The sequence below is a fragment of the Larimichthys crocea genome, chromosome II, assembly GCF_000972845.2.
Source record: "Larimichthys crocea isolate SSNF chromosome II, L_crocea_2.0, whole genome shotgun sequence".
NCBI lineage: Eukaryota > Metazoa > Chordata > Actinopteri > Sciaenidae > Larimichthys > Larimichthys crocea.
This window is the reverse complement of record NC_040012.1, coordinates 8,473,986-8,501,754: the sequence shown is the minus strand read 5'-3', so window position 1 is coordinate 8,501,754 and position 27,769 is coordinate 8,473,986. Positions and strand designations below refer to the sequence as shown.

At 39.8% G+C, this 27,769-nt stretch overlaps 1 protein-coding gene across 1 annotated transcript in view; it reads left to right on the top strand.

The window, feature by feature from the left end:
* Positions 1-27,590, top strand: part of ak5 (adenylate kinase 5) — a 70,960-nt gene extending 43,370 nt beyond the window's left edge. Inside the window, exons 9-14 of the mRNA XM_019253599.2 lie at positions 7,466-7,511; positions 8,560-8,604; positions 16,913-17,076; positions 24,628-24,744; positions 25,068-25,268; positions 26,835-27,590. Coding sequence (XP_019109144.2) covers positions 7,466-7,511; positions 8,560-8,604; positions 16,913-17,076; positions 24,628-24,744; positions 25,068-25,268; positions 26,835-26,900 — 639 coding nt within the window. The 3' untranslated portion in view covers positions 26,901-27,590. The remainder of the gene's footprint in view (positions 1-7,465; positions 7,512-8,559; positions 8,605-16,912; positions 17,077-24,627; positions 24,745-25,067; positions 25,269-26,834) is intronic.
* The last annotated feature ends 179 nt before the right edge of the window (positions 27,591-27,769 follow it).

Sequence of the window (27,769 nt, the reverse complement as noted above, 5' to 3'; positions counted from 1 at the left end):
TTTTGTCATTTAATGTCCAAATTTGGTCTTATTGAATCGCTCATTGCTGGAGGAACCAGTCCCAATTTTCTTTCTGTTGATTACAGATTTAGATACTTGTGTAAATCCCAGCATAGCAAGTTGGATTTTACTGCTTAAATAAAGTAAAAGTACCACAAAATTAAACAGTCCTTGAGGAAAGGTACTTTCCAGCACAGTCTACATAGAGACCAGGTAACATGTTCCAGCTTTAAAGGACCAGTATGTAGAATTTCATGGCATCTAACAGTGTACATGCTGATTGCAACCCTGTTGTCTTACCCTTCTCTATGGTGGCTGCAAAACACACAATGGTGCATCATCAAGTCTGAATATTGGCACAATATATCCACACAGACTGACTGAGCCTTGTTCAGAGTTATAAAACTAGTAGTAACACAATGTTAAACAGCTGCAGAGTCTATTTAACTCATGAGAGGCTGCAGTTCTTCACTTTCAGCCCATATTGATTGACTGAAGTCTATTCTTGTCCACAGTGTTTAATCCTCACCTGTCCTGTTCACATACAGAATTACTCACAGTCAGGTCACCTGCCAGCCAACATCCTGCTGCGTGTCTCCCGGCTTCATGGCTGGCTTAATTTCCTATTATAAAACACTCTCAGACGTGCTAGACAAAAGCGCGCTTTAAATCGAGGCTGGTCTATCTATTATTGACCAATGTCACCTATTCATCATTATTCAGACATTATTCAGAGGCAGGATAAAGCCTGGTCCATCAATACAATACGGTGGTAATCCTGGTAGAAGATACACACAGAGCAGCTCGAGGATGAAGCGAGTGCAAACAGAAAACTGGCAATCACCTGTGTGCAGCACTTCCTGTGGGGAGCTGTCACACAGTTTTGTGTGAAGTGGAATGAAGACGCTGTGCAGCCTTGTCATCCCATATTTGTGGCCTCGGATATGAGACGGAGATGGATTTTGTTGCTTGCTGATCCACAGAAGGTGGCAGAGGAGGGGGACAGAAGGGCAGAGCAGCTATTTTTGGGTCTCTGGTGTCAAATCTCATGATATTTTCCTCCAATTATTTCTTGCTTTTCACCACCTCTGATTTGTTCCTGATGAGAGAACAACATCGAATGTGGATGGGCCTTGCATTTTTTTTAATCGGTTTTATTGTTTGATGGTGTATTTTTTCCTATATTTCCATACATCCGTCTAAATGTAATTTAAATGTTCATTCAGTGATCACAGTGAGGTTCATCAAGTATGAATCTTTCAGCTCTCAAAAGGTAAATATCAGGTTATGGCATCCTTAAGAATCAAAGTAGAAGTCTCTTTAGTCTCACTCCTGCAGTGGTGGAAAGTAATCGAGTACTTGTACTTGTGCTTAAGTCTAGATTTGTGGTACTTTTCTGCTGCTCAAAGTGAAAATATACAGTTTTTATACTTATCATTATGGAGTAAATGTTGATTGCACTAATGATGACACCATTCACGTTTACGATTGGTTTCCTATAAGCCTTAATGCCATATTATATGACATATTCAATAAGCAAAACACATGTCGATAATAATAATCAAACTTCCATCAACACATCAGAAATGTGCAGGACGTCATCCAGTTGCTTTCTGTATGTTGATGATGGTGAAGATTCTTAAACCCACCAGAGTGTGTCCAGATTGATTTTGACAGACATGACAGTTCAATATTATGGTCCGGAGGTTTGAATATAATGACTTGAGGGCGACAGCCACATCTTATTTGATTAGATCACACAGATGACTCACGGGGCTGCGTCTGATGTGAGGGAATTATTATCAGAAATAAAGACGAAGAGATGAATTGTGCTGCTACAAACAACAAACATCAGATGCAGGATTTTAAGACTAAGCTCTAAGCATGTCATTATATATTTTATTAGTACTCAGACTCCAGATAGCATCATATTTGTTGAGAAGTACCATGCTTCCATGTGGAGAAACCATTTAACCCTTCAAGCTTCCCACTAACCCGATCTTTATGTGGACACAAGAAAAGTCACAATAATAATAATAATAATAATAATAATAACAACAACAACAACAACAATAGAGCTGAGGTAGACTTAATGATGGCTGGGTGCTCAAACAAGCCATCTGTAATGACACCTACATGTCAATCAAAGTGGCCATGCTGTAATTTATGCAAAAAATCAGAGTACATTGTCATGAATGAGGAATTTAGCTATAGAGACCAAAACTGTTTTAAACATGTTTATTTCTGCTGTGAAGTTGGACGTCTTTATATAGGGACTTATGGAGACTGACGTGTTCTGCAGCCAGCCTCAAGTGGACGTTTGAGGAACTGCAGTTTTGACACTTCAGCACTGGCTTCACTTCACAGCCATAGAGGTTGCCACTCGGTGTAAACATAACTTTAGTGTTGCAGCAGACAAAGGTGGAGCTGATTTAAAATAATTACCAAGTAGTTTACAGTAATCTATAGCACATGATTATTTATTAGTTGATTATGTTTTGTCTTTATTTGAATCAGCAAGTGAAGTAAAGTACTAGTACATCAAAACTAAATGTACTTAGTGCCCTTCTGTTGCTGCCAAGGAGCTACAGCAAATATATTTTAAATCTCTGGTTGTGTTTGACTATTGTGGACGATGTCGTATCTTAATAAGCAGGACTGCATGATAAAACGGAGTTGGTCTGAAGGCGTGTCGGTTGGTTGGTTCACCACTCTGGTCCAGACTGAAATATCTCAGCAATTACTGGTTGAGAAACAGAAAACATTGTTTCACCAACATCCATTCAACAGTTTCATTTTGTGGTGAGCGGAGCTGCTAACATGCAGACAGATACAGACTTTGGGAGTGTATGTTTGTCACATAACAACATACAGTATCAACTTCCCAGGAATTGAGAAAAACAATTCTTGTTACTGAGTGTTTGTGTGTGTTTATATACATATCTTTTCCTCCATCACGTGTAAGTAATGCGTGCTGTGCATGTGTTTCTCCCTCTCTCTGAGTCATCAGACCAGTTGGTGTACCCACATGCCAAGCTGGCTCGTTGTTGGCACCCAGCACTCCCCCACACTGACGGCATTGATTTAACACGAACAGAGCTGTGCTTCGCTTCATTCTGGGTGTCTAGTGTATGTAACTGCAGCTCCACTTCACACTGACCGCTCTGCAAACAGCCACTTGTCTAAATCACAATCCATAGAAGTCAGTTTCAGAGCGGTGCGAGGTCAAGAGCCGGTAGTAGATGGAAAATGTCGAGGGACTTTTTTTCTTCAGTCATCTGTCTGCAGATGACGCCAAGCTGTTTTTTGATGTTTACAGACAGTCAACTGTCTCCATACTGCAAACTGAAAAATATAAAAACAAGACAGTTTCATTGCTTGGGCACAGTATGAGAACAGGGGGAGCCGGATGTATTTCACACAGCTGACACTCCACCTACTGTACGGGTGGAAATATTTAAAGCTGTTGGATAAATATCCTGAATACTTCATCTTCTTTTTGTCATACTGCCTATTATCTTCATGTTGAGCTATTTAATTGATAACCGATTATTAGCTAGTTACGAGTACATCGCTCCTCTTGCTGCAGGGCAGCATCATTTGCAAGTACAACAACTTCAGGAAAAAGTACTTAAGGTACTTTATCGGAGTATTTCCACTGTATGTATATTGATACTTCACTTCATCTCAGAGGAAAATGTTGTACTTTTTACTCCACTACATTTGACAGCTTTAGTTACTAGTTACTTCTCAGATTACACATTTTCCACACCCTTTCTGTCCAGTAAAAAAGTAAAAAGGAAGTAATGATGAATGAAAAATAGGATTGATATTCTATAGTCTATTTGATTGACTGATAGATATGTGGTTTGGTTCTCACAGGACACTGACACTACAAACATATGCAGATCTTATAAACCACGACGATGCATTGCTGTAGATAAAACTACACGGCAGCATTTAAAATGAGATCAACCTTAAAGAACTACAGCAGCAACATACCGTCACAGTTCAAGCAGGGACAACAGAGAACACAAGAGAAAGACCAGACTGCAGACTCAGAGGCAGAACAATGCAAATGGGAATGTACAAAAGCTTACGGAGACAGGCAGTCCAAACAAGAAAACAAATCCGTAAAGCAGCAGGCATCTGAAGTCTAAGAGGCAGGCACGGGTTTACGAGACCAAATAGCAGTCCAAACAACACTGGGAAACAGCTTGAACATAGGATGAAGATAAATTAACACAGAAACCAAGAACATAGAGACTGAGTACACAAGTGAAAACTAATCAGGGTATATCTCAGACGTGCTCAGAATAATTTCATGTTGGCATCCTTAAATATAGGGCTCAACCTGTCCGACATCTAGATTGAACCTATATGGACAAATACTGATTATGTGTCATATTTGTACTTAACAAGACTTCTTTCTAGGAGCACCTGTTATCTATTCTTGATATTGTTTTTGCATTTCTGCACCTGATATAACCGTGGGATGTGCATACTTCCATAAAAAACAACAAACAATTCAGTTAAATTATGTGGGCACAGTATAAGAATAAGAACAGTACATATTTGGGTCCACACTAAGCTGGCAGACGGTGATTTCACGCTACATTTATGTGCGTATTAGATGTTTTTCATCTCAAATGTGAAGTCGGATTCTCAGTTTTCACACATTCAATTGGTTTTTTGGTGGGAAGTGAAAGGAAACGCGGAGGTGATGAAGCACATAATGTATTTTGATGGCTGCGTGCCTGAGAGACCTGCCTAGAAGAGACAAGAGATTACTGTCAGATCTTTGTTGCACAGTTTGAATCATTTCTACTGCGAACAAACATCAAAAGGTTGTGAGTTGTGTTGGATAGTGCATTGCACACATTGACAACATCAGCATCTAAGTTTTAAAACTTGCATCCTGGTGATCTGCGCTCTTGACGTTCCCTCTGTACACCCACATCTCTGTGTTTGCATGGTCGATCACTTAATGTGTTTAATTTTGAACCATCTCTGCCTCATCATTATTTAAACAGTAATGAGGCAGCCACAAGATAAATAATTGATAAACTGTTCCCTCAAATTGTTCCAAATCAAATTAAAATGCATCATTCATTTATATTATTAAATCAGCCATTGAGTGTAATTATTTCTTTTGCGCTCATATTTCTGAACGTTTTCATTTAAATAAACAGTGCAATAGTTGAATTATCAGTTTTATTATTATTTGTCTCGGTGCCCTTGACACTCTCACTGTTGAATTTATTGTCATTTTGTTTTTAATCTTAGCCTGAAACACTTTTGTTTTGTACTGCATTTTGGGAGTTGGCTATTAAACAGTGCGTTATGTATGACATCCTGTAACATGAATATTTATACGAGATTCTGGAGCACTGAACGAGTTAGCAATTTTAGCAGTAGGCGACATAAGCGTACAAATGATTAATTCAAGGGAAGAAGTCAAAGCTGCAACAGGTAAAATGTCAAGATGTGAAAGAAGAAAGATAACGAAAGAAAGGCGTTAAAGCCGACAGTTGCAGGCAAGTATTTTTAGTTTTAAACATGTTCAGCGCCAAACAGCAGACAGACACAGTTAGCAGCCAACTGATGGCGGACTGGAGCATTTAGCAGCTAAAGAGATATTTCCCTCAGGAGTTGATGGAGAGCTCCAAATGAATGCTAATGCTGCTCTGTACCTGCTGGATGTGTACGTAAGCAACTGTTCGCTGACATGTTCATCAACTTTACGAGGAGATAATATGTCAAGGTTGTGTTGCTTTGCTGCCCCCAACTGGCCAAAAAAAATAAACGTGTGCAGCTTTAAGGTAAAGCAGCAATATGTTTAAAAGTTTAAAATATTAAATATAACAGTTTTAAATAATTTGATGGATCAGATTATTAAATAACTAAATTCAGGGTATGGTTTATGTCCCTTCATTAGAAAACAAAGCTTTTACTGAATGAGGAGAAAATTAATTTTGCAAGAATTGATTTCTGCTCTTATCTCTGTCATGACTCTTGATTAAATATTATCCTCTTTTGTCCTCTCAGCAGCAATCAATCATTCACTTTGAATTTTTTTAACATCAGTGTTTGTCCTTCATAAGAATATATGTGGTTTTTTTATGCCAACACTGGAGCCATTAGCAGGTTATTTAGTGCCACAGTGATACAGATGGTCAAAGCTGAAGAGGACAACCATGGCAACCTGCGGCAAAGACACTTGGGAGGAATAGTTTTTGAAAAGGGTCTCAAGTATGTGAAATATTCTACAAATGACTCAGATTTCCTCTCAGAACAGATGAAACCAAGTGGAAAGTGTCTTTTAGCCAATATTCTGTGCTCCGGCTTGACTCTGACATGTGTTTGTTAACTCTGTAATGATGACTCAGTGAAGGAGGCTGCTGAGAGTTTCAGTCCTCCTCCAGGCTCAGACCATGTGTTTGCTCCAAGGAGAATGAAGGAGGCACTTTTACTCTTTCACCTTTATTCACTCTCTTAGTCACTGAGACTGTTTTTTTGTTTTGTAGACTTCTCGAAACTGTTTCTTTGTGTTTCCTTTTGTTTGATTTGCTTTGGTCCCTTTTGCACAACATCATATAACCAAAACATATGGACACCTCGTGCTTCTGGTCTTAATACTATACCATACATTTCCTGTTTCACCATGACAGTGCCCAACATGCAGGGACAGTTGCACAAAGATATTTTAGACTGGTCTGGGAGTTAGTCTTAGCTTTGTTCTTAGACTAATCTAATGCTAGTTAGACAACTTAAACAACAAAAATGTAGGAAAGTAGAATACACAACTAACAATGTTGTGGAGGAAGTAAAGAGGAGAAGTAGTTTTTGGCGTCCACAGTAATTTCTCGTAAATATACACCAGTGAAGACATATCATTAGTTATTATTTGGAAACTACCCTGAGCCTGACTGATGGATGATCAGAAGAGAACTACATTAAGAAGCCACAGCAGCATCTCAGCTCTTTACTGCCAGATGTTCAACAGTTGCAAATATTGTTGCTGCTCATTATTAGTTAGTCTGTGAATTATTAGAGTGATTCCTGTGATAACCTCTCAAAGTCCAGTGTGATAAAATGTCTGTCTGACTGACTGAAGATACTCAGTTTACAACACCATGAGACAAAGAAAAACATGAAATCCTCTCTATTTGAGAAGTGGAACTCATTTTTAATTAAATTATTACTTTACCGGTTAAGTGGAACTCATTTTTAATTAAATTATTACTTTACCGGTTAATTGATTGATTAAAATAGTTTTGGATTACTAATCAACTAATTGTTTCAGTTCAGGTATGACTTTATCGTCCTTTATCTAATAATACACTTTTAATGAGCGATACCCATTGTGGCAAAGGTACAAAGACGACAAAACCTATTGAAAAAGACAAAATCAAAACATTGGGACAACCTGACAATCTGAATCTCTCTCGTTCTTTCTTTCCAGGTGGAAGAGGAGGAAGAAATCGGGTACGCTGAAGGAATCATGGAAAGTGAGTCGATGAACTGATTTTTCATTGATTGTCTGTATAAACAGTGAAAAGACGAATACACAAACACACGAAGCTGCGCAACACCTCGTCTTATCAGCAAAGTTTTTTTTATTAGCAGCTACATTTTTATCCACCTCCGCCTTCGTTCATAAACCAGCGGCCGACTCCGTTGAGAATTTCATCACTGGTACATTGTTCCATCTCAGTAAATGCCACGCATGTCATGTAGGCCTAACTGTTATTCACCAGACGGCTGAATGAACTTCTCCCCGGAGCCTGTGTGTGTGTGTGTGTTTGTGTTTGTGTTTGTGCATGTGTGTGTGTGTTTTCATCAGCGTCGCTCTACATCAACAGTATTGATTGTGTAATGGAGGGGAGGAGGGCTTGTCTGTTGCCAGTTAGACCTGATGTTTATCTCGTCTCGTAGCTGTCGCTACGGCAGCATCACTCTGCTGCAGGCGGAGGACAGAGAGGAGGTGGTGGAGGAGGATGAGGAGGAGGTGGAGGAGGAGGAGGACACGTGCCTGATTAAAGGAGAACAAACCCTGCGTTTAGTCAGGACAATAAAGAATCTGTCCATCTATTCGGCACGTTGGCTGTCTTATGAAATACATTTTGTATGCTGTGAAACTCTCCTCAGTTGTCACCTTCCAGCTCGCGCTTTGTATCAGTACAAAAAAAGTAAACACCTTTTTGCAAAGCTGTGAAAACAGTGAAGACGAGCAGAGACGAGCAAACATGGTGACTAAAGTGATGTGAGCCGCTGCATTTGTCCTCCTGACCAAATGAATAACTCATAACTGCATCACTATTTTACTAAACAACGCTTCTGTCCATGCTCTCCTTTAATTATGTAAATTTGGCATTCACACACATACAGCTCAGGTATGCAGTGCTAGGTTTAAATGTAGTCTGACTACATTAACGGAGTGTGTGTGTGTGTGTGTGTGTGTGTGTGTGTGTGTGTGTGTGTGTGTGTGTGTGTGTGTGTGTGTGTGTGTGTTGAGCTGCACCGCATGTTAAACTCTGATTTTCTTTCCTCTGACAGGTTATTGTACAGACCAGAAGAAACCAAAGGTCATCTTCATGATGGGTACGTGTAGTGAAGCACACACACGTGTACACACACACACACACACACACACACACACACACATACACATACACATACACATACACATACACATACACATACACACACACACACACAAAGGCTGGATAATCATGAGCAGCTGCTGACTGCTGGGGCTGGATGTTGCCGCAGGATAGCTGAAAGAGACAGGATATTACCGATCAGTTGATCATCTGCTCTGACATTTTTCTGCATGTTTCCAAGCGAACTAAACTCAGACTGCAGCCCTGATGAAAAAGCTGCGTTCAGGAGCATCGCCGGAGGGCGAGACGACAGATGTCTGTTCTCAGAGGGTCTCACCGATTTCAGACGACAGAAGGAAACTTAACGAAGTAATTAAAAAAGTTCCAGCGTAAAACTTTGCTCATGTACAGTTTCACAGCTCGTCTCAACACTGTTCATCGCTTATTATTATTACAGTCGAAGAATAGCAGTAGCGGAAGATATAAAACTATGAAATAAAATAAGTCACGAGCCACTCATCATTTATTCATAACTTCACTTACAAAAGTACAGTATTTTAAACATTTCGACTCCAGCTGGGATCAAAATTAGCACTTGCAGGTGTTACTTTCTTGTGTAATGTTAGTTTTTAGCACAGCAGCCTTAAACTTTGAAGTGATTTGCATATAATTACACTCCTTTGTCAGTTATGGGGTATTTTCCTGTATTTTATGGAACAGTTGAAGGATTAAATGCTCCCACAGAGCTAGAGAGAATAAATTTAATCTCTCCGGCTGCTTATACTCAAAAAGTTGACATTTACAGTCAGTACTGACCAGGCATAACAAAGCAACTTTTTCTAATTATGATAATATCATGATGGAAATATTTTGTTAATATAACATATATAATATATTCTGAGCTTAATACATGTTGAGTGAAATATACTACTCTTCAGCATGGCTATAACTATATAAAGCAATTAGATAAATGAATCTGAAGTTTAGTGAAATACATAAAAATACACAAACACTACTGCTTCTTAATTGTGCTCAGGTGCAGCAGATGAGTAAATGTACTTGATTTACTTCCAACCCCTGGAGGCAGAGTGTGATGTGTTTTTGTCATCAATTAGTATGCTGTGACGGTACCGTGAGGCAGCGTGGCTCAGTCTGCTAATTGAAGACAGGACGGGAAGATGAAGGTTAACGAGAGATCTGGGACACGCAGAATCTCCATTAACCAGCGTTTACTTCACCGCCATGGAAAAATACTAAAGCTACGGCCATTAAAAGATTATTGAATCAGTACTCTCTTTCACACCCATACGGTTTGGTGTATTAGTGTTAAAAGCAACATGACAAATCCCCGCTGATCTGCATTAATGGTTTGTCTGAATATTAGAGAACCAGACATGAGACGTGAGTTAGACCAGGAGCAGCAGAACACAACCAACAGCAGTCAACGTCAGAAAACATCACGCTTAACAGTTACCCAGTGTTTCTGTGGGGTTGACAAATAAACTTATTACCAGTTTGAATTAAACTAAAGCTCCCTGAGCTGATGGGGAAAAAAATATTACACCAAACTCCATTTAAGAAACATAAGACAAGATAAAGGACGTCATACGTCGACACTCGTCTTGTCAATTCAAACCAAAGTGGATCAGCTGCTGGTTTAAACTTTAACAACTTGTATTTTATAAAATGAATAGGTCGGTCACATCAATATATTCACGATTTTATTCTGCATCATCATGTCACGCTTTTGGCTTAATATGAGAAAAAGTGCTCCATCAGTGCAAGAAATGGTTTTTACCTCTTCTGTCGAGAAGTTTAGACGATCACACATCTGAGCTTCGGTTTCTCTTGCTGTGGCGACCTGCTTCAACATTTGACTGTCACTTTTGTATCGTAGCGGTTATCCTGTATGTACTGTAGCTGTCTGTTCAGATCTGTCTTACCCCTCTCACACACTGTTCTGCCTGCAGGTTGCTTATAGCAATATGTGAAAAGATTCACAGACTGGCAGCACCGTGACAAAGCTACTCAAACTATGAACGTGTTATATGTGTAGTTAGAATCATATCTTTTAAGGTACTGAGGTTATTGAAATCGTAAAATGGTGGAGAAAATGTGGATTTGGTCACATCTCACAGTATAGTTGCTGGTTGCAACCCCATCGCTTCACCCTGAGAGACTATGGTGGCTGTGAAATGGTCGATACTCAATCTTCTTTTAGCTTTTTTTTGGTCTCCACCAACTCCTGAGGGAAATTCTTGTCCCTGTAGCTGCTAAATGTTAAACACATTATATTCAGCAGCCGGTCACTAACCCTGTCTGCTGTTTGGTGCTGTAGTGTAAGCAGGTTTTTAGAGTTTTTTTTAGCTGGAAGCCTGCTGCAGCTGAAAACGAGGTTGATAAGTGAGTAATACTGAACTAAAAGTTGCATTAAACATTAAAGCTGCAGAACTGGAACACGATTTTCTGTCTGTTCTTCATTACAAAGTGACCCCTTTTTTCACATTAGTGCAGCTTTAATAATAGAGAGTGTCCCTAACTTCAAAGCCGCATTGCAGTCCAACACTGAAAACTTTATCTCCAAACTTTATGCCCTTGTTTAAAAGGTTAACTCACATTTTTTACTAAACACCAATGAACATTCACAGCTACTTGAACTGATCCTACCTATCGTAATATTAGTGTTATGCCCGCAATTGTTAATTGTTTAAAATATTCAAAATCTCCCTTCGAAACTCTAAGTGCAAAGTGCTTTGCAACAAGAATGGACTAAACTATGTAGTGCAAGTGAAACTATACTGACTGAGGTTCGTTATCTGGTGGAGCAAGTAGTGCACCGAATAAAATCAACCCTGCCTGTTTCACTGTGGAAGGTTTTCTTTCCAGACACATCAGACTTTTCAGAACACTGTCTGCAGACTGTCTGACCCAGCATGAGGACACCTCACCTCTCAATAAAAAGTTAATGTCTCTACATCAACCCACCCATCCGCCGGCTTCCTGCTGTCACTCTTATCGAAACCTGCTCTGCTGCTGCTGCTGATCTGTCAGACTCTGCCCTTTTATCTGGTGATGAAAGCCTCGGAGTCACTTGCTGTCCATCTACCTGCCCTCTGAAATGCAGATGAGAGGCGTTTTCAAAGAATGGAGTCGTAATACGGGGCGGAAATAGCAGCATTAACTATGGGGTTCATGGGAGTGATGCTATGAGACCTTAAAGTGGATAAATACTCAAGTCAGAGTCAAAGGAAAACACTTATTTGTAACGGTAATTTGTTGAGATACCACACATTCATTGTTGCACCAGTACTGAAAATCCAAAAGTGTTGATGTTCAGTTTCCAACCTGCCTCCTTGTTCATGTAGCAAATCATCAAACACTTGCTGAACAACACGTAGAGGTCAAATTATCACCAGTGATTAAATTAAAAGCTCTCTCGATTAGGAGCAGCCCGATTAAAATTAATACAAGTCTTTGATCTGTTCAGGAGGGAAAAAAGACATGCGTGCATTTATATTTTCGAAACTGATTTAATTAAAAGTTGGGAGAGAAGAGTTTTAGGTGATTTTATTTTATGTAAAAATCTCCCTGCCTGTACTGGTGGAAAAGTTGAGGCGGTGTTCTGCAGCGATGCTTCAGAAGAAAGAGGTGATGATGCCTGAGGGAAATGCTAATGTGACGTTTCACCGGTGTCTTCGCTTTCAGCCTTTTTTCTTTTCCCCTTCATGTTCTCGTCCTACCACTCTCTCTCTCTCTCACACTTCGCTCTTCCTCTCTCTCTGCCGAAAAAAAATTACCATTTTTACCCTTGTAATCGCACTTGGATTTCTGGTGTGAGAGGGTGATATCAGTTGTTTTATTGATGTTCTGGGTTGATGCAATGACAGTTTTTACACTGTGGTGGTGTTGAAAGTATGAAGAAGTAACCACCACAGGAGTGAAAGGATTTTCCTATCGTCAACAAGTCCCAGAAAAACATAAAAAACAACAATAAATTTGTACTTTCTGACCACCTTATGGTCGGTGGCTTTGAAGCCTGTGACAATAATTTCAAAAATATCAAAATATATAATTAATTTCTTTTAAAAGGCTCAGTGATTTCCTGAAAGATCTAGGCACTGTAGTTTGTAGTTAAAATTACTTCAACATGAGTAAACAGGAACTATTTTCTCTATCGAGTATTTACAGAAGGAGTTCATTGTAGCAAACTAATGTGTCATTTGTTTTTAGTTAGTCTGGACAATAATGGAGCTCTGTGGCACAGAATAAGACATATCAAACTTTGGATACATAGGGAATATTAACAGGATCGATTCATCCTGGATTTTGGTTCTTTTTTTCACATGTTATTTGATGGCAACAGTGAAAAATAAAGAAAATCGCCAACCTCGCCATCCTTTGAAGGCAATAAGGAACTTACTTAAGATGCAATTTTCTTCCCACAAGAGGATAAAGTTTAAACGGATGAAGATGAATAGTCCTTTACAGAAAATGATTATTAAAATTGTTAGGGTTACATTATATTATCTCTTTGTTGCTCAGACAAAACAAATAACTCGAGGATGACACCATGGTAAACAGTTACTCAGATAAACAAGAGAGTGAGATTTTTTTTTTGTCCACAACCCAAAAATATTTGAGAATTTGGATATTTTGTCTTTTAAAAAATTACTCAATACGATCAATTTATTACTCGCAACTTTTCAAAAAGGTGGACAACAACAAGACACAAGACTTGAGACCTAAAAAAAAGAACCAAGAATACTAAAGTAACAAAGAACAATCACCCAGATAAACCAATAAAAAGTCATAAGAATCATCATTAGTTGCTTCCCCAGTAGCTAATTTCACTCCTAGTAAGTGAAATTTGTTTTACATGTTCGGGTCTCTGCAGAAACTAATGGTTGATTTTTCAGTGAGTAAAGTAAGATGTGCTTAAGTTTTGGACATCAGTTTAAAAAAATAATCCTTTAAAGTCTTCATTTTTTTCTACTTTCTACTTGTCAGCAGTGGGAAAAGAAAGTCCTCATAGCAAATGCAATCATCTTCTGGGAATCCAGCACTCAATCAGTGCAGCCCTTAAACTTTTGTTGTAATTTTGCACTCCCACTGCACTGAGACAACTCCCTGCTGGTAATCATCAATAACTGAAAGCTTCTCAATTAGTGCAGGCGAGAAGCTCGTTTTGTATGCAGCCCATATGTCATTTAGACTGAATTTTTACTATTACCTGCTGTAGCTTTGGGGGAAAAGCAGGAACGGATTCAAAAATGAAATTACCACAGAGATTTTTTTTCCCTCTCTGTATGGTCTTCTGCCCTCTTTGCCTCGTTTCATCTCTGTCTCCTGCTCCATCTCCATCTAATACAATCCATCTGTCACCTTGGCTCATATCAAGGACAACGCTGTGACAGAGCTGTTCATACATGGATGATTTCAGTCAGGAAACCAGAAGGTGCAGATTTCGATCTTTATATCCTTTCATCTTCAGATTTCTCTAATCAACTCAAATCAAATGTTTAACATTTAAAAAGTTGGAGACATTTGAATGTGCATGTATACCTGTGCATCATCAGCATAGCAATATAAATATGACGCATTATTATGAATTATTTCACTGAGTGGTAATATTATAAAACAGAAGATGATCCAGGACAGAGCCTTGAGGTGCACCATATAAGAATATGTCAGCGCATTGTCGTGAAGTTCAAAAGAAACCATGCCAAAGGTTGGTGTGTATTCCTGTCTGATTGGATTGGACCCAAGTGCAGACTACAGGGGCTGAGTTTGTGCAGTTCAAATGATTTAATAACAAAAATGGCTCCTGAGATGATAAGGCGAGCAAGTGTAAAAGTGAAGGCAATCCAAACAGGCCAAGGAAGAAGCAACATCTTGAATCCAAATAAACTAGAAAAGTCTAAAAAAACAAATTCAACACAGTCCATCAACACTGGGAAAACAATGAAGAACAGGCTGGGATGCTTGATTTAAAGTCAAAGCCAAACTGACAGAGTCCAAAAAACACAGATTTAAAAGAGTCAGTCAAACAGGCGGGAAAGCCAAAACACAAAACCAGAACACAAAGTGAAGAGCATCAAAACAAAACCCTCAAACCACGAGGCTGTCAACGTCATTTCAGCCAAAGAGGCAGATTTTTCCTCTCCAGTCCAAAAACAGTCAAGAGACTAAAAACTGAACTTACTCGATGGGCGGCGCTGTGAAAATAAGCAGCTGTTGAGTAACATGTTCACCATATCAACTTAAAATGTTTAGGGAAGCTGAGCACCAAAATAACCCTGGGTAAATATAGTAAAATAGTTACATTTAATGCATTATAAAACAGCACAGCACACTGCATCTTGTCTAAAGTTCTGAATTAAAGTAAATCTAAATTTCAAATGGTCTCAGGGAGAAGAAAACTACCTTTACCCACAGAGCCGCTTTATACAGCAGAGTTTGACCCAACTAACTACACTAACAAGCATCTCTGGGCCTTTGCTTCAGCCCTGGTGGGTCATTATTTTACTTCTTGGCAGGAAGGTATCGAGCAACAGAGGAATACTGCTAACGAGAAGGCATGGGCTGGGTGCAGCATTGTGTATTCAAGTCTGTGCTGAATGAATAACGGATCCCCCCTCCTCGATTTCTTTTGGACCTTTTTCAACGGCCGTCCCTTGGGCGAGCCGAGCCCCGCTCACATCTGTCAGTGCTCTCAGAAGAAATGGTGATGAGGGTGTTTGTTTCTTTTTTTATTTATTTTCTGTGGCTTATTTGCCTTTATTTGGCAACTTAAGATTGACAGGAACAGAGGAGAGAGAGGAGAAGACGTGCAGCAAAGGGTCCGGGCTAGAATCGAACCCAGGCGGCTGCAGCCTTAGTACACGGTGCAAACGCTCCACCAACCGGATGCCAGGATGACTGTTTCTGAATGCTGGCAGAGGAGAATACTGATGAATCTGAATAACATCCTGAGCTTTATTGCTAGGCTCAAGGCTGGCTATGATAAATCACCACTTCCTGATGCTTCACACAGCTTCATGGCCGTGTAATACAGTTAACCTGCGATAAAAAACACCCACAGACTTCACAGCACAGCAGCGGAGCAGATAGACTGCTGAGGCTGCTGAAATAGTTTTGAATATTTTAAAGGATGTTATTTAATGTGGGCTGAGTAGTAAAACAGTGTTTTTTCTTGATGCTTTGTCTGTGTTCTTGTGTCTGTTAGGATGTATGCCCCCTCATTGTGTACTTCTTTTGTGAATCTTTGTGAGAACCAGTACGAACCTGGAAAGTGACGACTTTGGACAAAGACCTGTTTCAGGATTAAGACTTTAAGGTTATGGCTGGACTCAGGTTTAAGTTATGTTATCGTACATTTTACGGTGATTATTTGTATTATTTATTAATCAGTTAAGGGTGAGGTTTAGTTGATTTAAATGGCCACGTGGAGTGACAAGCTCGACATCATCAGGGACGGAAAGATTACATCCATTGTGTTGGATGGTTGTTTGATGGAGCCGGGGGTCGTAGGTAGTAACCTGTCCTGAAGCTATTCAGGTCTGCTTGATTAAGGCAGTAACCAGTGTCTGTTTTCATTATTGATTAATATATCTATCATTTTCTTGATTCATCATTTAGTGGTTTGGTCCATAAAATGTCATGCCAAAGGTGCTGTCCTTTAAATGTCTTGTTTTGTGCACAACTCAAAAATATTTGTAAAGTAACTAAAGCCGTCTGATAATTGTAAAAAACATAGAGTAGAAATAGATGAAAAGAAAAGACTCAAGTACTACACACTACAGTAAAGTACCTCGAACTTGTACTTGCATCATTACATTTCACCACAGGTTAGAGAAAGCGATCAATGAGGGGCCCTCACAAGAATAGAACTAAAACAAAATGTGTGTGCGTGTGTGTGTGTGTGTGTGTGTGTGTGTGTGTGTTTGAACCGAGGTGTGGGGCAGGTAGATTCTGAGGAGAGACGATAATAATCATCTGTGATAACCTGCTTCTCAGCCCCAGGCAATGAACAAGACCTGTGATGCGCACACACACACACACACACACACACACACACACACACACACACACACACACACACACACACACACACACACCATCTATTGGTGGTCTATTGCCTCTTTCATGCTCTCCCTTCACCTCTCAATTTCACTTCTCGTCGCCTCATCATTCTGTCTCAGAGATTACTTGTCTGTGAGGATGGACTGATCCCTGTGTGTGTGTGTGTGTGTGTGTGTGTGTGTGTGTGTGTGTGTGTGTGTGTGTGTGTGTGTGTGCGCTCTCAGGTGGTCCAGGCTCAGGTAAATCTCTGCAGTGTGAGCGGATGGAGGACAGATTTGGCCTGCGTCACGTCACCCTGGGTGATCTGCTGTGTGCCGAGCTGCAGTCTCACAGTGATAGAGGACGTCACCTGCAGGACGTCCTGGAGAGAGGAGAGCAGCTGCCCGAGGTCAGTGTGCTTCTGTCAGTCTGCCATCAAAGAATATGAGCTACAATTATAGAGCTGCAAGGTGGGATAAGCCGCTGGTGCCAGAAGAGTTTTTCTCACATTGATCACGCTCGCTTTTGGGTGAAACAAGCTCTGTGAAAATGCCTGGATGATTTTCTTTGCTTCCTCAAAGAGTGATGGACAGTAAAAGAAGAGATCTGTGGCTTCAGGCTCAATATGTGTACGTTTGTGTATATGCTGGGTTCATCCACTTTGACTGAGGTAGACTCAAAAGACAAATCATCAACCCCTGTTTCTTTAATATTTTCAATATAATGACTAAAAGGTGACAGAGGAAATGTTTCTTTTAGTCATTCATGTTAAACATATAAACACAAGACTCGCCAAGTTAATTTGACTACTACTTCTAAAAATAGTCTTATAATAAGTTTACTTTATGGCCATCAGTTGTAATTATTCCAATTCTGTTTCTGAGAAATTAGATATTTTCCATCACTTTAGTGGACAGCACTAAATCCTACAATACCCATGAGGCAGAGCTGCTGTTTCTATGGAAAAAAAGACAGTTAAAATGTTTCTTTGTTGCAGCTGAGAACGAAACACACAGGTGCTCTACGGACTTCATACAATAATAATAATGACATTCTTGCTGAAATGCACCCTGGAAGTTGTGTTAAACGCCCCCTGCAAAGTTTTTCTGTACAAAGATTGACTTTTTATAAAAGAACCAAATACTTTACGATGCAGTTTTACATATTTTGTACTAATAAATTAAACAGGGAGATGTTCAGCTCCAGCTGAGAGAATATTGAAACCAGCAGCGTCTGGAGTACCATGGTGCAAGATGGCACCAGTTCATTTTAATTAAAGTTTCTTTTTTATCTCCTGGTCTCTGTTGGGTTTGTGCAGACCTCTGCTCACATGCAATCAGTCTCTTTACCCGAACCAACTGGCTTTATTCTGACATATTATGGCAGTCTGTGAGGGAAATGTCTTTTTGAAGCAGAAAGGACATTAAAAATACAATATTTCCCTCTAAAAATGTAGCAAAGAATTTAAGCATAAAGTACCATCGCATGCATATAAGTAAATGTTCTGAGTTACTTATTATATCTGCATTAGAGTCATTTATTTTGTAGGGAAATAAGAAAACTCAGACTGGATTCAGGTCTACAGCTCTATGAAAATGTTGTCTACCCCTCAGTCCATTTTTGCAGGTTGGTGATATTAATACTGCAAACATGGAGGAGGAGAGTTTTTAAATGTATTATTAAATAACCTATTTTATTTTATTTTTCAGTTTATTATATAATATAAGAAATAGTACATTTCACCATTCATTTAAAGGCGACTGTTTGAACAGGATATTAAGTCCGAGCAGTGATTGGCTGGACTTGAAATCAAACAATAAAGAGATGTTTGATTGACATGTGATCTCCGGTAGAACCAGTGCCTAAGCAGGACAACAGTGCAATGAACTGAGCCACGAAAATAACACCTTCGAAAGCAAGATCATACAGATTATTATTTCATAAAGACAGACAGCCAGAAACGAAGTTCAGTTAGAAAATGCAGACAGATCAATTCCTCCATGCTGCCAAAATAAAACACAACAGCTCTCAGGCTGAGGAAATACGGATATACTATACAGGTTTTTCTGCCAAGGGCCTGATGAAATGAAGAGAAGAGGTTGGCTGCAGCTGAAATATTATACAGTCAAGAGTGCTCAAAATGGCAGTTCACATAGACTGCACATCTATACACACTGTACCAGACAGACAGAGCTGACATAAGCTGTCTGAGCCCGGAGTGTGTAAACCAGATATATTATCTACAACTCTAACTACTCTCAGAGGAAAACACATTTTCTGAGGAGACGTAAACAAGTTCATCAGGGCAGAAAGTCGACTATAGCCAGCAGCCAAATGTGACTTCAGTCCAGCAGACACCGTCCAAGCCTCTAACATGATTCCAAGTTTGACAAATCTCTACAATATTGCTGTTAATATGAGTGATTAAAGATCCCCCTCCAGGCACGTTTTAAGCAATGGTGGAAGAAGAACTCATATCTATTAAAGCAGCGTTGAGTAGGAGTTGGTATTTTTGCGATTTAGTGCCACTGTGGAAAATATGGACAGCTGTATGTGTGAATTTGTTATGATTATATTACAGCAAGCGAGTTCAACACAAGACAGCCAGCTAATATTACTTACTAGTCCAACATCAAGAAGCCTGGTGCTGGTTTTTATCCTTTTATTTCATGAATCTCCAAATAATTACTTAATATAAAATGACACACACACAGGTGATGGTTAGGCTACACTGAAAATGATTGTTTATATTCTTGTTTATATAATTGAGAATAAGGGCAGTGAGGTTAATTACAGTGTAAGGGATAAGAAGATGCCAGATTTCCAGATTTGTGTATGGCTGACAGGTTTTCATCACAATGCACGACTAAATTTCACATGGAGAAATCTGGTCTGACTATAAGAACAACATGCATTAATATTAGAAATAATAAATATGACAAACTACTGTCCATCAAATTACTCTGTACACACAAGTCCTGAGGATTGAAAAGTGGACCGTGATGGTTAAATATAGTCTTTAATATTACTACCCACCTCCCAGTGAAATGTTAATATTTTTTTCCGAATGGGACCTAAATTACATTATATATTATATTTACCTTCCTGGCCTCATCAGCATCCACGTCCACAGAGGTTATACACAGTGATGCATTTTACTGCTGATGCTTATTAATCCTCAGTGACATAGCAGCGGTTGTCTGGGAGATTTTTAATTGAACGGTAAGGTCCAAGAGTCTTTGACATTTCACATCAAAACACACCTCACCTGTCACTCACACACACTGTCGCCTTTGCTTGCACATGTTCAAAAGGTTTATATGTATGTGTGTGTGTGTGTGTGTGTGTGTGTGTGTGTGTGTGTGTTTGGACATCGCTCTCATACAGAGTCACAAAAATATTGATTGACTCCACACGTCACTAATTTAAAAAAAAACATTTAAAAGGCGGCGTGTTCGTTCCCTCTGCCTGAAAAAAAAAAAGAGGATTTATTGATCAATGTTCTTCATGTTCATGAACTCACCACAGCGTTCACACACAGCCAGCCGGTTACTGAGAAATCCAACTGTTTACTAGCATTGAAACGATGAATGGACAGAAAATTAATAATAGAATTTCTCAGAATACAAAATTGTTTCCCATATTTTTTTTATTGTCAACACATAAACCCTTAAAAATACCAAAACAAGCAACTAATTGTTCCTACGAACACGTACTGTCTGTGCATCTAAAGCCTGATGTATTTTCTATTTCTCTCAAAAAACTACACGAGTAAGCCACACTGTTGCACTGGGTTACACGTTCCTTTATTATGAAGAACATAAATAAATAATATTATTTATAGGGATGTCCAAACAATGTTTTTTTGTCTCTGATACTGACTGCCAATCATCTGTGAGCCATATCAGTTGATACACGTTCAATACAGTGTATTTATTTTGGTGTTCAGTATTTCCTGTTTTATGTTGAAAGAGTCCTACAGTGCCTTACTTTACATCCTGTCCTTTTCTTTTTCCCGCCTGTTTTCAAGTCATAACATGAGAGGATGTGCTTTAATCGTCATTACTGACACCACAGTGATGCGATCCATAAGCATAGCTTAAGATAATTAAGGTGAAGCTCACCCTTGTAAAGCTTTCTAGAGATTGCTAGTTCAGTCTTGCTGAAGATATCTGCTGAAAAATACGTGTATGATTTTTCCATGATCAGTTTTAGTTTCAGTCTGTAAACTTCACATGTATTTTTAAGCTCGTAGTGTCGGCTCAGCCGATGAAGGATGTGATCCAAACATTTCCAATAACTCCACATCGTTTTAAAGTCTAAAGGTCATCTGACGAAATTGTCTTCTTCAGTCCATATTAATCTTTAGTCCTTTAAAACAACATTTTCTCTGAGATCACTGGACTGTTTGATCTCTAACGTGCTGCACACAAGGGCCGTACACACCTGTATCAAGATCTAACTAAACTATTCATTTTTATTTACGTCATACGGTATATGTTCAGCATGTAACAAGCGCAGTAATAATTCGATTTTTCTTGAATTTTTTGATTAACCTGGATTCCCTTAGCCACCTTTTGTTATTTATCTATCATGTAAGTCATAAAAGTTACCTTTTGTTCATTTTACCTTCCTGTCTGCATTTGCGTTCAAACCTAACACTGCATCAGTATTTTTTACCCTGGAGGTTTAACTGCAGTGCATTGAGAAATGTTTAATGTCTAAAAGCACTAATGGCATTTTGTGCCGTGGACTGATGAGGTTGTTCAATAGTAGTGAGTCATTATGTCCACATGCTGAGATTTATAGCCTCAAAAACACACCAAGACTGTTCATGTACATGAAATATAAAACACTCCCTCCCCTCCTGAAGCGCCAATCATCTTCTATATATAAGGTTTTACACAAGCAATAAGTGCGACAAACTGTTTCCATTATTTCAATATAAAGACACCCACGCTCAGATTTACTGGACTTCCTGTGCGCTCAGAGAAACCCAATAGCTTTGAAGCAAGGCTCAGCTGTCTAAGCTCCTTACAGCACACTTAGGTCATGTTTCATGTGTCCACCAACATATAGTCACTGTCAAACACTTTGTGAGTGAGACTGCCATGAGAGGATGAGTATGATGTGTAATCCCACACTATGATTACTGAAGCGCACCTCACCAGGTTTACAGCATCACAAAAAACGACACCAGAGTTAAGAGTTTGATCTGAAAGTGAGAAGATCCCGTCATGTGTGGCTCAACCGGTGAGTGGTGGTGAAATGTTAATGTACTGTTGCCTGGCAACACAGAAAGTGCAATTTAATGTTCTCTGTTAACTGTAATCCAGCCTGCTGATCGTCAGCTTCCTGTCTGGTTACATGTGTACTCTCTGTAGGTCTGCACATATAGACAGTACAGCCAGACCTAAGAGTAAGAGTAAGAGTGTAATAGTAGTAGTAATATAATTATGCAATGATGTGATTATAGATTAAAGTTGACGACTCTGCTATCAACCAAAGATCAAGCGAGTGCAACAACACTCCCCCGGTGCTCTGGGTTCACAGTGTGGGCGGCACGGCTAACAAACTGAGCTGACAGCAGCTACAGCTGACAGCAGTTTACTTCACTGTCCATCAGAAAAGTCTGTAAATCACAGAAGAAACTTCAAGATAAAAGTCCAAAAAATCAAAAACAAATTTTGCATATCAGAACTTGTTTTTCTTCATATCAACTGTATTAATCACATTTATCCAGTGACCCTTAGGAGGGGCCCGTCCCCTCTACCAAACTGTATTCAAAGCAGTTAAATGTAGCTCCACTGCAACCAGCTACAACAGTGAAGTGCTACTTTAAAGCTACAGTATTAACAAATATTTTTAATAGTTATTGCTGATACTGCTGTACTTTTATTATAAATGCACAACTCTGAGTACCTCTTACACAGAAAACAGCCTTAAGAGTTCACTCCATGTAACAGAGTGAGATTTCTTTCGACGTCACTTCACTGATGTAGAAATTCACTCTCAGCCGCATATTTGAAGCTGTGGATCGTTGCTGCTCATGATTTGATGCATCTCTGGCATATCAAGGTCTCAGCGCGGGGTTTCCAGAGTTGGTCATGAATACTAAGTTAAGACCAAATGTGGCTTTTTGACAAGGTCGTGTCAACTCCAAATATAAACTACTGGAGGCACTGTATCCCCCTTCTTACTCCCTGTGAGCTTTTCTCCAGAAGGCAGAGATCACCATACAAGAAAACACTTGAAAACGTTTCATTTCAGCCTGGGTCTGAAGCATCACCGCTCAGTCAGACATCAGCGTTAAACACAGGGCTCTGGGATTTATCGACCAGAGCATCAGGCATTCAACTTTTGATGACAGAACCTTTGTTCAACCAAAGTTCTGGATGAAGTCAGATGTAGAAAAACATTTTTCACAACTTTCTGACTTCATGTTGCACGTTTCCCTCTTGTTCAGTTTTATGTGAATACAGAGTACTGTATGCAAACAACAGCAACAACTAATAATGTTGTATGCAGCAACACTAGATACAGTACGGACAAGTTAAAACTAATCCAACAGTCCTGCAATAAATCCGACCTTTGTGGAGGTTATAATGTTCAGTTTTTGATTAAAATCTTTTAGAGACGTGTTGATTCAACTTTATGGTCATTTTGGGTTTGTGCTGCTGCTGCTGCTGTTGAACTGCATGTCATTAGAGAAGTGAGAAGTGTTTCTAATATCCAGTGATTGATACAAATGAGGAGGGCACATTATTACAAACGACTTTGATGAGAGTCAGATTTATTGGAGGGCTGTTATATTAGACTGTGTTAATGTCAGGTAAGTATACTTAATAAACTGGGCAGCAATCCACTTGATATGCTGCAATCAGACACCTGAGCTATGCTCCAAGTTATTTTTAAGAAGACGTTATTCTTCGTACGAGGTCTAAAGCAGCAGATAAACGTCCATTAGTTGAGAGAGCAGCATCATAAACAGAGCAGGAGCTGTAATTTAATTATGATGAATAATACACTATAGAAAGCTGTAACACAAACCCATTTCATTTCCAATAAACAGCAAAATAATGATGTAAACACTCATTGTTAACGTCCCTACAGCCTGTATACCATTTAACATGCTACTATAGACCCAAGAGCTTGAGACTGCGTTAATAGGAAACCACCCAAAACAACAGCAAGAACTAATAATTCTGTGGCACAAAGCAATCTAGGCCATGAAAGCATGAAAACGAACACGCCAAACAATGAGAAGAATGAAAAATTCAGCAGCTGCAGCAGCGTGAAACCAAAAGGAAGCCAGACAAGCAGACTAAACAGAGCGAAGACACAGTAAACACTTACCAGAGCGTTCAGCGTAATGACAGCATGTGCAGCAACAAAGTGCACAAAGACGGTGATTGATGATGAAGCGTACTGAAGCAGCAAAGTGTTGCAGATGATCGTCTACGTTCTTTAATGTGTGATCAAGAAATGTCAAAGTGTTTACTCAGTGTTAGCACAGTCAGCTAAAGAAGAAGAGCAGGTGGAGCTTTAAATATGGAGGCTGGTTCATTCCACAGGGTGCGCTTGATTATGTGTTCCTAGTGAGTAGTGTCACATGTAGTAGCAATTTGTCATGGATATGGACACCACTCATAGGTTTCTGGAGCTCAGTGTGGTGGCAAACCACCTGTGACAGCATCCACCTGTCAATCAAAGCACCCAAACTCTTAATTCTGCATAACATTAAGCCTTTATATAACTTGAAGAGGTGAGGTCTATATAAATTCACCCTCAGTACAGTTATAGCTATAGAGACCAAAACTGTTTTTTGTACCAGGCTGTAAACATGTTTATTTCTGCTGTGAAGTTTAGGTTGTCTGATGAGATTCATGAAGCTTAAATTGTGGTTTAAATATTTAAAATGGTAGTTAATGCTTCTGCTATATGTTTGTTTGGACTCCAGGACACACTGCTGGAGCTGCTGTGCGAGGCGGTGGCGTCGTCGGTACGGCAGGGGAAAGGTGTTGTGGTCAGCAGCTTCCCCAGAGACCTGAGACGGGTGGAGGAGTACGAGGCCAAGGTCAGAGCACCGGACTAACAGGGTGCACGGCTGACAAGAACACGAGGAAAAGAAGAAAAAAAGTTTCAATAATTTATCTACATGAACTCCAACAAGAGCAAAGTGCAGAGTTTAACCTGCAGGACTGACATCAGTGGGGAAAATATAATTTAATATGACTCAGTGTTAATGCAGGAGTAAAAAAATGTGGATGCACGACCATGTGCTGAGAATTACAATAATCTTAAGAGCCACAAAAATGTAGAATGATGAGACATTACTGTCAGTATGAAGTAAGAGTTAAGCCTGAGCTGTCTTTCCTCATCCTGTATCCTGTGTGTCAGGTGGGGGAGCCCAGCGCCGTGCTCCTGCTGAGCTGCTCGGCCGACACCATGTCCAGTCGTCTGCAGAGCCGTGGAAGATCCACCTCCACCTTCCACCCGGCCTTAGACAGAGACGACGCCCTGCATAGGAGGGCTGAAAGCTTCTGCAGCGACAGCCAGGCGGTGGCATCTCATTATGAAGGCAAGAGGCTTCTGCACACGGTGAGGCTGTAAATTATTTTTATGTTTGTTTTTTTGTATTGTGTCCTGTGCTAACTCTGATAGAATTAGAGGTTGGACTCCCACCGAGAGTAACTGCCCTCATCTCAGCTGAAATTCATTTAAGTTCCCTCAAACTCACATTTAAAGTCATTTTGAAAAGTATTTTGTGGCCAAATAATTGCACCCTGGGTACGAAAGTCCCCAATATTTACCTCATTATCTCCCATATTTTAATATTTAATATCCAGACAGAACATTTCTACTTTAGTGAATGTGAAAAATATGAAGTAAAATAGGACTTTGGGCTTTGAGCTCTTTGGAGAACTAATTCAAAGTTTTTGATATTGTGTCATGCATACAAATATATAAATACATTTATGTTATTGTAGTATATTTCCAAATGATACATGAACTGTATAAACATATTTTTAAAATATTAATGTTTACAGCAAGATTTCATTGAATTGGTTTTTATGAGAGCAGCACTTTGGCCTCACAGCAAGTTCGAGCCTCGGCTGGGGTCTCTGCATGTTCTCCCACAGTCCACACTTAATGGGTCAATTGGTGACTAAATTGCCCATAGATGTGAATGTGAGTGTGAATGATTGTCTGTTCCCTGTGATGACTCCTGCCCTGAGCCAACTGGAATTATCTCCAGCCGCCCCAATGCAACGCTAAAAATACAGAACATCAATGGATGGATGGATTTTATGCCAATTACTCAAATATCACAGCTGAAACACACAAACGAACGTTTCTGCAGTCGAAGGTCGAAGCTGCTGAACCTTTTTTACAATAAACATCCTCTCTGACATCAAGCATAAAAATTAATAAAAACTTACAAGATCCTGTCGTATTAACGACAAAGTGGCTTTCTGAAATTCTTCCTAAATTATATTGACATTCTCTCATTTTTAATATTTTAAATAATCATTTATTTTGAACTTGATTCGAGTAAGTAGTTTTGTTCGTAATTCTCATGGCTCTCCCCGTGTTTGTCCTGTATGTATTTATTATGGAGCTTGATTGGAGAGTTTAAATACAAGCGACGAACTGAAGCCAGATACTTTCTCATTTGGTGTTTTTTATGACGGCAGTGGAGAGGACTGTTCACCTGTCACTTTTAGTCAGCGACTCCTCTTGACCTACATGGAAGCGTCTGCATTTGTTATCCATTCGTGTATTCAGGTTGTTTTTCCTTTGATTTGATACCATCTGTATGTAACACATACAAGAAAAATCAACATAAAGACTCTGTGAGGAGACAGAACAGAAGCTGAAGATGCTGCCTGGAGTACTATTGACGTCTCCATTGACACAGGGGTCAGTGGATAATCAAAGAGTTTCTGTTCGGTGCTGAACTGCCCCTTTAAAATGAGCTGTTTGAACGTTTAAATGCCACATCAGGTGTCGACTGTGTGTGTGTGTGTGTGTGTGTGTGTGTGTGTTTAAATGCCACAGCAGACATGGAGGCCATCCGTCTGCCGTGAGCTTTCTGTGTCCTCCTCGACCACACGTCGACACGCTGAAAAGGCCTCGTCTTAGGCAGTTTGTTTCTGTCCACAGATCGACGCAGAGAGGTCACCAGATGAAGTGTTCGCCCAGATCTGCCAGGCGATGGAGACCTTCTGATTTCAGCTCAACACCACCTCCACACTCCTCTTTCCACAGAGGTCCACATGTGAAGACCTCTTTTCTCTCTCTCTCTCTCTCTCTTTTTCTGCTGTATCACTCCAAGGAGACTCAACCACACCTGCACCACACATACAGTACATGGCTCATTGAACTCCAGTGGTATGCATGCCCCCAAATACTCCCAAGCAATCTGTGAAACCTCTTTCTGTTTTCAACACTTTTGACGAAGCGCCTGGTTGCCACATTCTGCTTCACCCACTTGCATTGTCTCTCTTACATTGACCTCAATATATGCTGCCAACTGCCGGATCAAGGCAAATAACTATACAGAGAAAAAAAGCATCCCCTGCTGTGACTGAGAGCATGTTTGAAGTTGAATGTGAAATCTCTCCGCTGCCGTCGGAGGAGGAGGAGGAGCAGCTGAGGGAGGGTTCCCGCCATGCTAGAAATTGGAAATGTCAGCGTGTGCTCATGCTCTCACACACAGCACCGTGTTTTATATTGTAACAAGCATGCAAGAATTACAGTCAAGCTTAACTGCCTTTTGTGCATTCAATACAGAGCAGAAAAGTATTAAGAGTATTAAAGGATATATCGCATTTGTATGTTTTTCCGAGCTCATTGTACAGGTGCTTGTTCGAGTCTGGTATTTAACATTCAATAAAGCCAGTGTATTTGCTAAACGGAGGATTTCTGAGTGTGTGCTTTGGTGTTGTATATGTGTGTGTGTGTGTGTGTGAGAGAGATGGTTACAGCTGATTGGAGAGCTCCATCTGCTGGTGAAAAGATCACAACAAAAAAAGTGCTGGAGTTATAAACGAACAGATGCAGAGAGGGCTGGATAAGAGAACAACACTATGTGGATC